This window comes from Macrobrachium nipponense, chromosome 22 (assembly GCF_015104395.2).
Source record: "Macrobrachium nipponense isolate FS-2020 chromosome 22, ASM1510439v2, whole genome shotgun sequence".
Classification (NCBI taxonomy): domain Eukaryota; kingdom Metazoa; phylum Arthropoda; class Malacostraca; order Decapoda; family Palaemonidae; genus Macrobrachium; species Macrobrachium nipponense.
The window spans coordinates 41,600,437-41,614,345 of record NC_087213.1 but is presented as its reverse complement, the minus strand read 5'-3'; the positions used below and the strand labels follow the sequence as shown (position 1 = coordinate 41,614,345).

Sequence of the window (13,909 nt, the reverse complement as noted above, 5' to 3'; positions counted from 1 at the left end):
ACAATATGTGACTGCCAGAAAAGGTGTCGGACCCATAGAGGTCAAAATCAGAAAAGAGAAAAAAAAGGGTATGTTTTTTTAGCCAAAAAAATTGTCAAAATTTCACAGATTTTTTTTTGGTACCTAAATGAAATAAGAAACTGCTAATTTTTTGGGGTTAGTTTTATAGAGTGAACTCATATTATCCTAGAATGGAGTTATGTAAAAACATCTGCACTAAGATGTAATTTACTGTCATATCAGAAATGTTATTTCTCTCTCTCTCTCTCTCTCTCTCTCTCTCTCTCTCTCCTCTCTCTCTCTCTCTCCAACACTGTGTCATGATTTATTGACATAAGCTCATGTAATCTGTCACCACAAAAGGCAGAGACCCACTACTTCCTACCCCTTCTCTCCTCTTGTGTCGTAATCATTTCAAGGTCATCACTCTCGCCTCCAACCCTTTGTTACACTAACTTGGCTTCTTGCCATATAGTTGTCAGGAACCTCTAAATTATCATCAACATAACTTTATAATTCCATTGAATTTAGAAGTAAGTTGATGACATCCATGCCCAGAGAGTACTGCCTGCTGGCTATTGTTGATGAAAAATGCAAAAACTGAGAAATTGGCATTCAAAGGAAATTGGACTAAATAGCAATATAAGGCAACTCAGCCACAGCCAATGGCAAGCATAATGTACACACACCATCTACCTACAGTTTCCAACAATATAAAACTATCCCAGAGTCAACAGTGTTAGAGAGGAAATCACTACTTGATAACTTTGCCTTTGTATCTCACACATGTTCAGAACAAACTATTACTCAGAAAAGGGGAAAGGACAAAGGTAAGGCAAACACGAGTTTTGACATGATTGTAGTGTGTGTTCTGCTATCCTCTTGCAGGTCGATGACACCCAGATTCGAGATTGACGATGATTTATGGGAAATAAACATGTTTTTTTATACACTCCTCGGGTTGTGCTCGACCTAGCAAACCTTTCCAGGGTTTGGCTTGATTCAGCCGCTATTAGTTTGTTGCACAGCCGAATGGATGGCGCCACATTTGTTTACAACTTCAAGACAGCAAAAATTATGCCATATCTTTGTTTTTGTAAGAATAATTCTTAGTAATGAAAAGAAAATGTGTGAATTTAGGGTATTTTCTCATTATTTTTGTGTATTGTCAAAACTTTCACAACAAAAAAGATGAAAAAATAAGTTACAACCCAAAAGAGACAGTAATGCATGGTGACTAGTTATAAATACCTTGTGTTGCTAACATCTATGGCAAAATTCTTAATATGTAAAATTCATTAATATATAAACCTTATAAAATAATATTTTATATTTGAGATGAGCTATCAGCATTAATGAAATATTCTCTTGTGTAATACCATTACGAGATGTTTGGTAATTTTATTAGTAGAGTCAACTTAAAGAAAAACAAAGTTGAACCATGATATCTAGAAAGCCGTATGAATGATGCCTAACTAAATGTCATCACAAGACAAATTTTTCAAGATTGCTGGTAATCGGAACCTAAAATTCCAGTTATTTGAGCAGTACATAATCTATTGTCTTGGAGTAATAACATTCTTAATTTGAATTTTTTTTGTGTAAAGACTTTAAAATACTGTTATGAGATGTTGAATGTTCATTTTTATTCTGTTTTTAATAGCAACAGCAACAGTCTCCTGCACCTTCACAGCCACAACCACCTCCTCAACCAATGCAACAAAATCAGCAGCAACAACAACAACTACTGCAACAGCAGCAACCACAACCGCAACAACAGCAGCAGCAACAGCAGCAAAAGTTACCTACCTCAGGACCCCAGCCTTCTAGCTCACAAGTAAATTGTTCACAGAAGGGTTCTCCAAATAATAGTCAGAGTACATGGTAAGATGGTGTTTAGTTTTTATTATGCATGTTTTAAATGTCAGTTCTATGTCTTATCTAGTTTTATTTACTATAGTAAATATAGATTTGCTTCAAATTTTTACCATTTATTAAACAACTGATACTGAAACTACTTGTACTATCAGGAAGTAAAATTTGGCCTCTCTAAGTTTATAAATATTGTAGAAAAAAACGAAAATTAAAATTTTGCAAAAATAGTGCTATGAAAAAAGGTTTCTATGAAAAATAGTTCTCCTTATGCTAAACTTCACATGCTGTAAAATTTTCATAGAATTTGGGTCAGTCTTCAAGGTGTGGTCCTTTACTTTACTTCCTAAAAAAATTTGAGAAAATAGTGAAAGGAAAAAATTATTGCCTGTTTTTTAATAACTATTAAACCATGATAGTTAGAAAGCTGCAAATATCAGCTTTCTAACTATGTATCATGGTTTGATAGTTATTAAAAAACAGGCAATCCTTTTTTCCTTTCACTATTTTCTAAAAATTTTTTAGGAAGTAAAGTTACGAGGCGAACACAGGCTCGCCATATCTTCACTCTATGAATAAAGACTTGAACCAAATGACAAGAGAAAATGTCTGACACCTATAAGATTTTCACCAGATCACGTGACTCTTAGACTTGATACGTAACTACCCACAATGCAATTTCAAGGTGAAAAAATGTGCATCAGAACCACAATGCAGTTCTAAACAAAAACAAACTTGCATCTGAGTACAAACGGTGTCTGTGTTAATGTGAACAAAAACACTTAGAAATTTTTTTTAGCATGGTTATTATATATACATTCATATAGAAATTTTTTTAGCATGGTTATTATATATACATTCGTATAGAATTTTTTTAGCATGGTTATTATATATACATTCATATAGAAATTTTTTTAGCATGGTTATTATATATACATTCATATCTCAGATATGGTGAATTTCCCCCCCAAAAAATTTAGAGACAAAGTTTAATTATTTTTTATGCCAAATGCATCTATAATACTATAATTGTTATATAATGAGTTGGAACTATTGTAAAATAATACCGAAACAACTGAGACAAAGAAAAGGTTTATCTTAACAATTCTCACAATATGTGTTTACTCTTCTTACTTTTATTTGAGCAAGAACACTTTCCTCATTCAGTGAAACCATCTTATAGCAGGAATGAAAGTGCTTTGTTTTGGCTTTGATACCTACCACTAGGTTTGTTGAGTGAGTGTTTAGAACGCCCTGTACCTGCCTTGGCTTTACAGTGTGTATATATATATATATATATATATATATATATATATATATATATATATATATATATATATTATGTATGTATGTATGTATGTGTGTGTATAGTGTTCCCCTCCCCTTTTCCACAGGGAACTTTTAACTAATTTGTGGATTTTTTCTGTAGACCACATCTGAAATTATTATTACTATGCCTTTTTTTTTTATTAGAGAAACACCATTTATTCACTAATTGCTGTATTTTTTAATATTGTGTATTTGACTAAGTACTGGTTTGTATGATAAAAATTATTTACAGCATTCTTAAAATGTAGTTATGCATCTATTAAGCTCATTCCAGGTTGGGCTCCATACTGAGCATAATACTCTCTCTCTCTCTCTCTCTCTCTCTCTCTCTCTCTCTCTCTCTCTCTCTCTGTCGAAGTCTAATGTAAGATGTATTTGAAATGATATTGCAGTAAAGATTTTTGATGGAGAGAGAGAGAGAGAGAGAGAGAGAGAGAGAGAGAGAGAGAGAGAGAGAGAGAGAGAGAGAGAGAGAGAGACTTCCAGTAATAATAAATTTCAATGGGACTTCAGTTTTGCTACCATTCTAAATGGTGGTGTTAATATTGGAGAATTATTTCCAATAATACTCTGCTGTATTTGACAAGGTTTTGCTCCTTTGCTTCAATGAGTGCAAAGTTTTCTTGTTTTCCACTGGCTTGGGTGGTTTTGGTATTTTTGGGCTATATAATGTCTATTTAATGAGCAGGAGGCAAATCAGTTCTTCAAAAATAGTGTCCATTCAGTGCTGTGGAAACTAGGTTTAGCGTATGCTTCTTATGACTGAAATAATTTGTTTTGTGGCATTAGTGTCTTTTCTTCCCCTTAATCTTACTTTTGCTTTGTATGTAGCCTCTTGCATAAACAAGTAACTTCTTGTTTCTGCTCTTCATATTTTAGTATTGTTTGGTTTGTATTTTGTTCTTAGCCTTTTCAATTCTCAATTTGGTACTCTTATGAATGTGTACCCTATATGCTTAGTGTTGGATACCTAAAGTATATTTGCTATGTACCAGAGGAGTTTTGTCTTTGAGAAAAATTTTCTGAAGGAAGTAAAATTGCTGATGTTTATGCATAGTAATAATGAATGTGCATACCCATAGCCCTTGGCTGTCAGTCCAGCTGCCACTTCCTTTGTCTGGGCTCCAAGATGGTTTTCATCATCATCAGATGGATTGATCCAGGCAAAGGAGCAAGGTGAGGTATGCATGCTTGAGCACCATGCTAGGGACATATCCACAGCCTAATAAAAGTGCCTCGGTGGTGTGGTGTTTGCGTGCTGCCTTGGTGGCCGCGAGTTCGATTCTCGGTCATTCTGTTGAGGAGTGAGAGATGTGTATTTCTGGCGATATAAGTTCACTCTCTATGTGGTTCGTATTTCATGTTAAGTCGTCGGTCCCATTGCCGAATAACCGCTGGTTCTGTGCAACATAAAAACACCTTACAATCAATCGCAGCATAAGAACAGCACGACAGTACCAGCATTACTTTAGCAGACTGAAGTGTCTCAACTTTAGAGTTATGCTACAATCTAACTAAAGATGGTAGTAGCCATGGAAGGCGACCAGAGCTATTCTTGCAACCAAAGCCACAAACAGTACTTTATCTCAAGACCTTCCAACAAAGTAGCAGGCCTTCAGTGTATTACTTACTGGCAGCCAGAGCATGGCCTTTGTCTCAGCAGTCCAACCACTTCATGTCACCTGCACCACTGTTAATAAAGATTCCACCTCACATGGATCCAAAGATCAGTGGAATCCCTGAAGAGGACCCATAGAACATACTCTTCCTGCTTGAAATCAGAGAAACAACCCTGAACCCTTTGCACTTCAGTCAAGAGGGCCAGATTAGTAGATCTTTAGAATATCCATACCATGAATATCAACCACCGTTGATAACATTTAGAGGCCTCGTAGCCTGACAAGGTGAATCTATCTGCATTTGTACCCTGAGCTGGATATGTTGGATCTTCATCTTGGAGAAGCAGCATCAGCTGGAGAAGTTGGTTTTGGAAACATATTTTAAAGCTCTGGACTTTTTTCCCCTTTTTTATTTTTTTTCCTCCTTAGGCCAACATCACTGTAGACACATGTTGACACCTGGGAACGGATGGTGGGAAAGATATCCAAAAAAAGCTAAGAAACCCAGGATTTTTCCTTATCTTTTCTCTCCCAGCCTCAGGGTTGATGAAGGTCTACAAGATAATCACCATCTTTGATCTCCCATTCTTCTGAAGCACGCTATACCAATTGTTGCCAAACTGTGTGCTAGGCTATAAAAAATGACTAATAGTAGTGCCAGGCAGTCTCTGGTTATCAGCAGGTGTTCTGTTCCCGAGGGGTTGCTGATAAGCGAAAACAGCCATTAACCAAAACTTGGTGATTTATGGCACTTATTATGGCACTGATAACTGGTTATTGGTGCCATAAGCGCCATTATGGGCCTCTGTTAACCCTCTTACGCCGATTGAACATATTAAACGTCGAGTCAAAATGTCTCCCGTATGCCGATTGGACGTATTATACGTCGGCTCAAAAAAGTTTTTTTAAAAATTCGCGGAAAAATACTTATAGGCCTACCAGCCAAAAACTTTTGAATCACGCGCCTTGGGGGATCCTGGGAGTTCACGGATCAAGGCGTTTTGTTTACCATTGTTACGCAGGCGCGCAAGCGCGAATTTCTTTCTTATTGCACTAAAAAGTATCGGTGACACATCTCAAAAATTATTTCATCACTTTGACATAATTTTTGCACCATTTTAAATTATCCATTACATGGAGTATTATATATGAAAATGTGCACAATTTCATGTAGAATACAACAAAAAAATACTCATGATTGTAGCTTTTATCAGTTTTGAAATATTTTTATATAAAGAACGATAAGTGCCAAAATTTCAACCTTCGGTCAACTTTGACTCTACCGAAATGGTCGAAAAATGCAATTGTAAGCTAAAACTCTTATACTCTAGTAATTTTCAATCATTTGCCTTCATTTTGCAACAAATTGGACGTCTCTAGCACAATATTTCGATTTATGGTGAATTTATGAAAATTTTTCCTTACGTCCGCGCGGTAACACTTCCGATAAATTTTGTCATATGAAAATTTTTCCTTACGTCCGCGCGGTAACACTTCCGATAAATTTTGTCATGCGATTGTCCTAATGTTTGCACCATTTTAAATTTGCCGTTACATAAAGTTTTATATATGGAAATGTGCGCAATTTTATGCACAATACAAATAATAACAATCCATGGTTGTAGCTTTTATCAGTTTTGAAATATTTTGTTATAAATAACGATAAGTGCTAAAATTTCAACCTTCGGTCAACTTTGACTCTACCAAAATGGTCGAAAAACGCAATTGTAAGCTGAAGCTCTTATATTCTAGTAATATTCAATCATTTACCTTCATTTTGAAAGGAATTGGAAGTCTCTAACACAATGTTTCGATTTATGTTGAATTTATGGAAAAAAAAAAAAAAAAAAAAATTTCCTTACGTCCGCGCGGTAACTCTTCCGAAAAAAATCAGAAATTTTTTTTTGTGATTGTCGAAATGTTTGCACCATTTAAAATTAGCCGTTACCTAAAGTTTTTTATATGAAAATGTGCGCAATTTCATTTAAAATACAACGAAAAATGATTGAAGGTTGTAGCTTTTCTCTTTTTTGAAATATTTGCATATAAATCACGATAAATAGAAAAAAAACCACGTTCGGTCAACTTTGACTCTACCGAAATAGTCGAAAAACGCAATTGTAAGCTAAAACTCTTACAATCTAGTAATATACAGTCATTTATCTTCATTTTGAAACAAATTCAAAGTGTCTAGCACAATAATATTTAGATTTTGGTGAATTTAAAAAAAAAACTTTCTTTCCCTCTGCGCGCTGATTTGCGGCCGCAAATCTCCGAAATCCGTACGTCGCATTCTCCTAATATTTGCTCCTTTTCATATTAGGCGTTTTATAGAGTTTCATATATGAAAATGTGCGCAAATTCATGAAGAATACAAACAAAAATATTTAAAGGTTGTAGCTTTTCTCATTTTTGCAATATTTCCATATAAAAAAAATATATATAAAAAAATTTCAACATTTGGTCAACTTTAACTCGTCCGAAATTGTCGAAAACTGCAATTTTAAGCTATAACGCTTACAGTATCGTAATATTCAATCATTTGTCTTCATTTTGAAACAAATTGGAAGTCTCTAGAACAATATTTAGATTTATGGTGAATTTTTGAAAAAAAACATTTTTTTACGTCCGCTTGTTACAAATTCATGCATCATTTTGTGATAATATTTTTTCTGTGTTGCTTTGATCGTTTTACAATGTGTTATATATCAAAATGATCGCAATTTAGTGTAAAATACAACGAAAAAAAGTAACTCGTTAGCTTTAACCATTTTTCGCACAGCTCGATTTGAATACAATTATGTATTAATTTTTTTTTGTCGCTACCATGTATCGCATTATTTATATATGATAATGATATTTTTTTTCCATTTCTGATGGTTGCATACTAAACTTCAGGCAATGACAAAAAAAAGGAGCCAAAAATAAACTCTTAATCTTGAAAACTAAGCGCGCTGTGATTTTTTGAAAAAATTATTTTCTCCGCTTCCGCGCTCACTCCAAACCCGCATACGGGAGACGTTTTGGTTTTTAGGGCTTAGGCATAAGAGGGTAAAGTATGTTATGGTGCCATAAGGAGCCTTAATGGCACCATAAGGCACCTTTTGGCCCCACTAACTGGAACTTGGTCTATTATGGCGATTTTGTGGCGCTAAACGAGCGCCATAAAACCGGATCCCAGAGAACCGAGTCCGCCAATAACCGAGGACTGCCTCTATATAATTTAGGGGTGACTTGAAATCATCTGGTGAATCCAAGTTGTAGGATGTTACTCTAAAACCAATCATTAGGTAGCCTTGTTTGGACAAGCATCATTCCTTTTTCTTTGCATGATTCAGCATGTTGGTTAATGTTAGAGCCAATCCCTGGTATTCGCTTGGGTTATTTACCACAACCCTAGCAAATGGCTAAAATTGAGAATACTTGACATCCTTCTGAAATAGCTTATAACTGCCTACTTTGATAGTTCAAACACCAACATTTAGGTACAAAATTATGAACATCGGTAATTTGTGAATATTTCTCTATGAATAATATTGATATACATTTCACAGGAAAATCCATACATAGGTGAAGCTTTGAATCCGGAACCGCAAATAAGTGTGGGTCCACTGTATTGGAAAAAAAGAGATACAATGCCAAGAGCCTTTTTTTTTTTCTTTATTTGGTTCCACTTCAGACTTGAGAAAATTAGCTTGGCTTTTTAAGAGCAATTACTGGAGAGCTCACTGAAAAACTGGATTTAGCTTTAACAAGATTACCCTGCAAACCCCAAATGCTAGCTACCAGTTTAGTCCAGTAATGCCAAAATACCCTAGGAAAAATCAGGGAGGTTTTACCTTTCAATGGGCAGCTGCTTAAGCTTAAAGTGTTTTAGGAAGGTTGGGATGATTATTCCTTGTGAATTGTATTTTGCCAATGTTTTTGCCAGAAAGATACTAAAGGTTTGGCAGCGGATGAGAAAAGGGTTTTGGTTGATGGAGGTTATCACTGTGTTATTGCCTTCTATTTTTAGAACATGACCACTCCTTGCTTCTAGTTCAGTTGTCTTTGGGAATAACAAGCCTTAAACAGGAAGGTGATGTCAATTTTAGTAAAAAGTTCGCAGAGGAGGTGATTTTGGACACACTCAGGTCTTGTACATTTGCTTGTTTGTTTGATGTACTTCCCAAGGCAACAGAGGGTAGGAACCCATCTGCAACCTCATCCCTCTTCCCATAACTGGATATCTATATAGATCTTGCTGTTGAACCTCTCAGTTCCTTTAATTCTCTTAAGCACTGAATGGCAGTAAGTGCCCTAGTGCTTGGCTTGATGCATAAAGTCCAGAAGGTTAAATCTTCCAGTTCACAAGGACTTAGTGAGTAGGTCTGCAGATACATAATGACTGATTTATGATGAGTCATTTATTACAGCATCAATATCAAAAGAACCATTACCTTATTGACTAAAACTTGGATCTGGAAAAAGTTGGGCTTGAGATCAACTTCAAAGACAACTTGATTTGGAATGGATTTGGACAATTGTGACAGAAGACAGGATCAGATAGATCTCTGTTATTGAAGGCAGAGGACAGAATCAAAGAGATTATACAGTTATTGAAGGAAGTGTATATAGAGTCCAGATCCCACCAGTAAGATGTAGCTTTCTCACATTGGTCATGTTATCTCCTTGGAAGGGATGGTCCTGTTTATGTGGCTCGAGATTCATTTTCTGGTGCTGCAACTCACAGATACTGGGTAGCAACAAAAAACCAAGACACATTCCAGCTACAGTGAAAGTTCTCCAAAAAGATCTTCATTAGAGGCAAGACTCAGAACCTCAGGTTAGGATTCCTCAACGGTTTCCTCAGGTATCTCCTTTTCAGAACGTTCTACTTTTCATAGGCACTGAGGAATGAAGATGAAAAGCCTGTCATCTAGACTTTTGACAAACAGTAGACAGCCTGAAGGGGCCAGTAAATTCATGGTCGACACTGCATAGTGGAACGGATATGACCAGTCTCAAATACAAGACCCAACATATTGCTTCTCTTTTACAATCCCAGCATCTTGGAAAAATGATTGGTGCCCTTAAGCACACGTCAGAAGGCCTGGATGATTGTTTCCCTCCTTTCAGCATAATCATGATGGTTGTGTGAAAAGTAGGGAGCTTTAGAAGTCTGAGACTAAAGGCACTAATTTGGTGATGGTACAAATGGTTTGCTGACCATAAATAGCTGTATGGTCCAGAGCACTTAACAGGTGGAGCTCATACTTGAACCTCACTTTTACCAGTTCCAGTCATTCAGCAAATTTCAAAGAGGTAAAAGCTTTGCAGGTGAAGATATATGACCCTCAAACTATCAAGAAAGATGGAACCTTAGTTGTAGTTGGTTCAGTGAAGGGATATTTATTATGCCAGTACCTCTATTACTTTCGGCTGATTTTCGTATGTTCTTGATTAATTGTAGGTTCAGGTATTAAAGGAAATGTCTGGTCCAACTAGCTTAATTTCTCTGCTGATTTTCTTATTGTTGATTGCACTAAAAGAAGCTGTCAGTTTTTATTATTGGAGAATGTAGGTCTGTTTTTCTCAATTCTTAGAAGGTTGGTCCTAAGAAGATAGTAGAATCTCTTGTATAGAATCATGTGTCTATATTATCAAGGAACTGATGACTGTAGAAGAGGTATATTTAAGATTTTTTCATTCTATAGAATGTTGAAAAAGAGAGTACCAAGAAATAAATATTTTTCATTAGCTTGCACAAGTCAGCTCAAGGTACATAGTAATTTAATGTGTGGCAAAGCAGCACTGGTTATGGTGCTTGTCCACAAAGTCAGGTCTCTGTACTTATTTACTATGCAAGCAAAATGTTTACAGGCAACATTTGAGAGGCCTTAGGTTAAGGATGAGACAGTTAGCTGGACTTACACTCCTGTACCTTGTAGCAGCAGTTGGACATATTTTACTGGCTTCAGTTGAGGTTCCAGCTCCAGTAGATTCATTTGTTCATCACTCCAGTAGTCTCAATACACATCTTTGTATCTTTCAGGGTGTAGACATTCTGTGGTTATACTCCCATGTGTCTTCTTCAATGAGTAAGCAATATAAAGCTTTCCAGTGTTAACTTATTATTTACTGTTTATTTAAGGATTTCACCATAACAGATTTACCATGACAAGTGTGGTTCCCCCATACTTTTAAAACAGATCACATAATTCTCAACCAGCTAATTCAAGGATTTATGTTGCTTGATTCTTCCCACCAAAATTCAATTAAGACATTGTAAGGAATAGGTTTTTGATGAAACAAATAAAATTTTATAAAAGATTATTAGAAACTATGGTAAGGGGAGGTCTATCTATCTAAGTGGCAAAATCTGTTAGGTAACCAAGACCCAGTAGTATATAGCTTGCACCTTCAGCAACCAAGATATGCTTCAACAACCATAATTCCATATAATTTTTAGGCTAAACTAAGCTGTAATATACTCTCATACGTTTTAAGAAATTTTGCCTGCAGAACACATCACTTCATAATAGAAAGCCAAGCAAAAATCATATGTATTTAGCTGGCAAGTAAAGAAAATGGAGAAGTTGAAGGCTTACTACTTATAGTATAAATTTCCTGCTTTCCAAAATCTGCCGATTTCTCATTGCTAGTTCCCCAGACTGATAAAACAAGACGGTTAACCAGTAGAGTACTCTGGGATCCATGTGCCAGTAGTAAATGGCAGGCTGAAGATTTTCTGTTGTTTGTTGAGCAAAGACTGAAGTGTTTGGAATTTCACTGACCATAAAATTGAATTGATGGTGATTAACGGGTTTTTAAAAGTACTGTATATAATTGATGGAAAACAGTATCACAGAAACATTAGGTGCCAGTTCATAAAATTGTATTGATGAAAGTGGGATTTTTGAAATAACCTAACACCCTTGAAGGAACACAACTAAAACATGAAAATGATTTTGTGCCAGTGCTGTTCTAAGTTACCATCAAAATGTTTACTACTGTAGAAAGTAATATTGAAATTGAGAACATTTTGTAAGTTTAGTAGAACATTAATATTTGAAGACTGTATCCTCGTAAGTTTTTGGGATGTAATTGTACTAAAATTACTGAGAGTTTTATATTGTATTAAACTGTCTAATAATTTTTATTATAATATCAGGAATTATTTTAATGCACAATAGCAAGTATTAATTATTTTCCTTTTGGTTTACAGTGACACTGGAGGAGTTGTAACTGTTAGTGGCACTTCTGGAAATGGAGAGAGTTCTTCAAGTGCCAATCTAGCCACAACAGTTGCTGTTACACCAACACCAAGTTCAATAGCTGGAGGCCTCCCAGGAAGCACCACCACTACAACCACAACTACTAATAGCAATCAAGGAGGAACACAGACTACTACTAGTAGCAGCTCCAGCAGTGGTGGTAGTGCAACTGTCAGTAATCACAGCAGTGGAGGGGGTACAAGCAAAACCAATTCTTCTCCACAGTCTACCCCTACTGCTGTACCAGTTGTGCAGGATAATTCACAGGAAAATTAATTATTTTTATTGGAAAAAATTATGGTAATACATGTGACATTCAACTAATTGTGAAATGAAGTTTCGTAGCATAATTGTGCTATAAAAAATGGTGATGAAATTTCCATTTATCGTGGATATCTCATGGGATGTAAAGATTCTCAGTAACTGGAATGCCACCACAAATTACCCAGTTATGTGTATATGGAAAATTGAAAATGATTCATAAGATTTTAATCTTAGGTCTATTTAAATGAAGTTCTTGAACTGAATTTTACACACACACACCACACACACACACACACACACACACACACACACACACACACACACACACACACTTTTTACACACACACACACACACACACACACACACACACACACACACACACACACACACACACTTAAATATTTATATTTTCTCTTCAAAATACCATTACTTTTTCATGTACATGCTTAGTTTGCACACACACACATTTCTAATATGTATGTATTGTAAATATTGAGCAAGAGTGGCGTAAATAACTGCATGCCTGCAAGATGATTGTTCCTTCTGCTCAAAGTATACAGATGTTGGAACTAACTGCAATTTTTTGACTGGTGATACATTGTTCCTTGGTGAACTTCATGTATTTTGTGAATAATTGACCTGGGATAACCAAATGTGGAATGAATTGACATGGAACATGCCAGTAAACAAGTGAATTGTGAGGGGTAGGAGAATGTACCTAATTGAAAATTAATGTGTATTTTTGCACCTTGATTTCTGTAGCAAGTGGCTTTTGAAATTTAATGTAAAAAGCTTTTACCATATTAAAACCTCTTACATGTGTTAATCATAATCATTTTTTTTACTGGGTAATATCTATTCCAGAAGAGCACTCTTCATATAAAGTGCTTGGATCAGTATTTAAGTTTTTAATGTATGAGTACCTATGGAAAACTCCACACATCTACTAGTCAAGCATTAAGTAGCAGAAGTTCCTGAACATGCCACCTGTTGAAGCTAGGCTGTAGCAGACAGTCCAACATACTAACTAACAAGATTGCCAACAGGTGTAGCTGTTCAGACAATGCAGTGAATACACCAGTTGGTTATTGTGCCACAGGTGGTGAAAAGTCTTGTACTAAAACCACTGTCAACAGAGCATCAGGACATTGTTCATGCCAACCTTGTTAGTAATTTTTGGGGATGCATTGTCAGTCTCCTTGCACTTCATCTGCTACTGAAATGTGCAATGCGATAAATGAAAAAAATGAACTCGCTAACTTTATAGTGAACTTTTTTGTAGTGGAATTGCGGCAGTATTTTAGAAGATGAATGGAACAGTGATATGTAAATTTTGAGGAACATTGAAGCTCAAAGTGTAAATTCCGTATATCTGGATTCTGTGGTTGAAGTATACTGTATGCTAGAGACGTTGATACTGAAAATTATCTCTTGCTATTTATACTATTTTGGAGAAACTGCAGTTGTGTATGAATCCTTTTTCTGTAAAGATTTGATACTCCAAGTCCTGCAGTGGGATATTACTCTTTGCTGACCAGCATTTCAAGTCACGCCCTGCACCGGCCTCC

General features: G+C 35.8%; 1 protein-coding gene across 4 annotated transcripts in view; it reads left to right on the top strand.

Moving 5' to 3' along the window:
- The window catches only part of LOC135198612 (probable ubiquitin carboxyl-terminal hydrolase FAF-X), a 506,622-nt gene extending 493,998 nt beyond the window's left edge, over positions 1-12,624 (top strand). For all 4 annotated transcript variants that reach the window (XM_064226360.1, XM_064226357.1, XM_064226358.1 and 1 more), the window contains exons 51-52: positions 1,664-1,884; positions 12,028-12,624. In XM_064226360.1, the coding sequence (XP_064082430.1) occupies positions 1,664-1,884; positions 12,028-12,352 (546 nt within the window). In that variant the 3' untranslated portion in view covers positions 12,353-12,624. The remainder of the gene's footprint in view (positions 1-1,663; positions 1,885-12,027) is intronic.
- Positions 12,625-13,909: the final 1,285 nt, after the last annotated feature.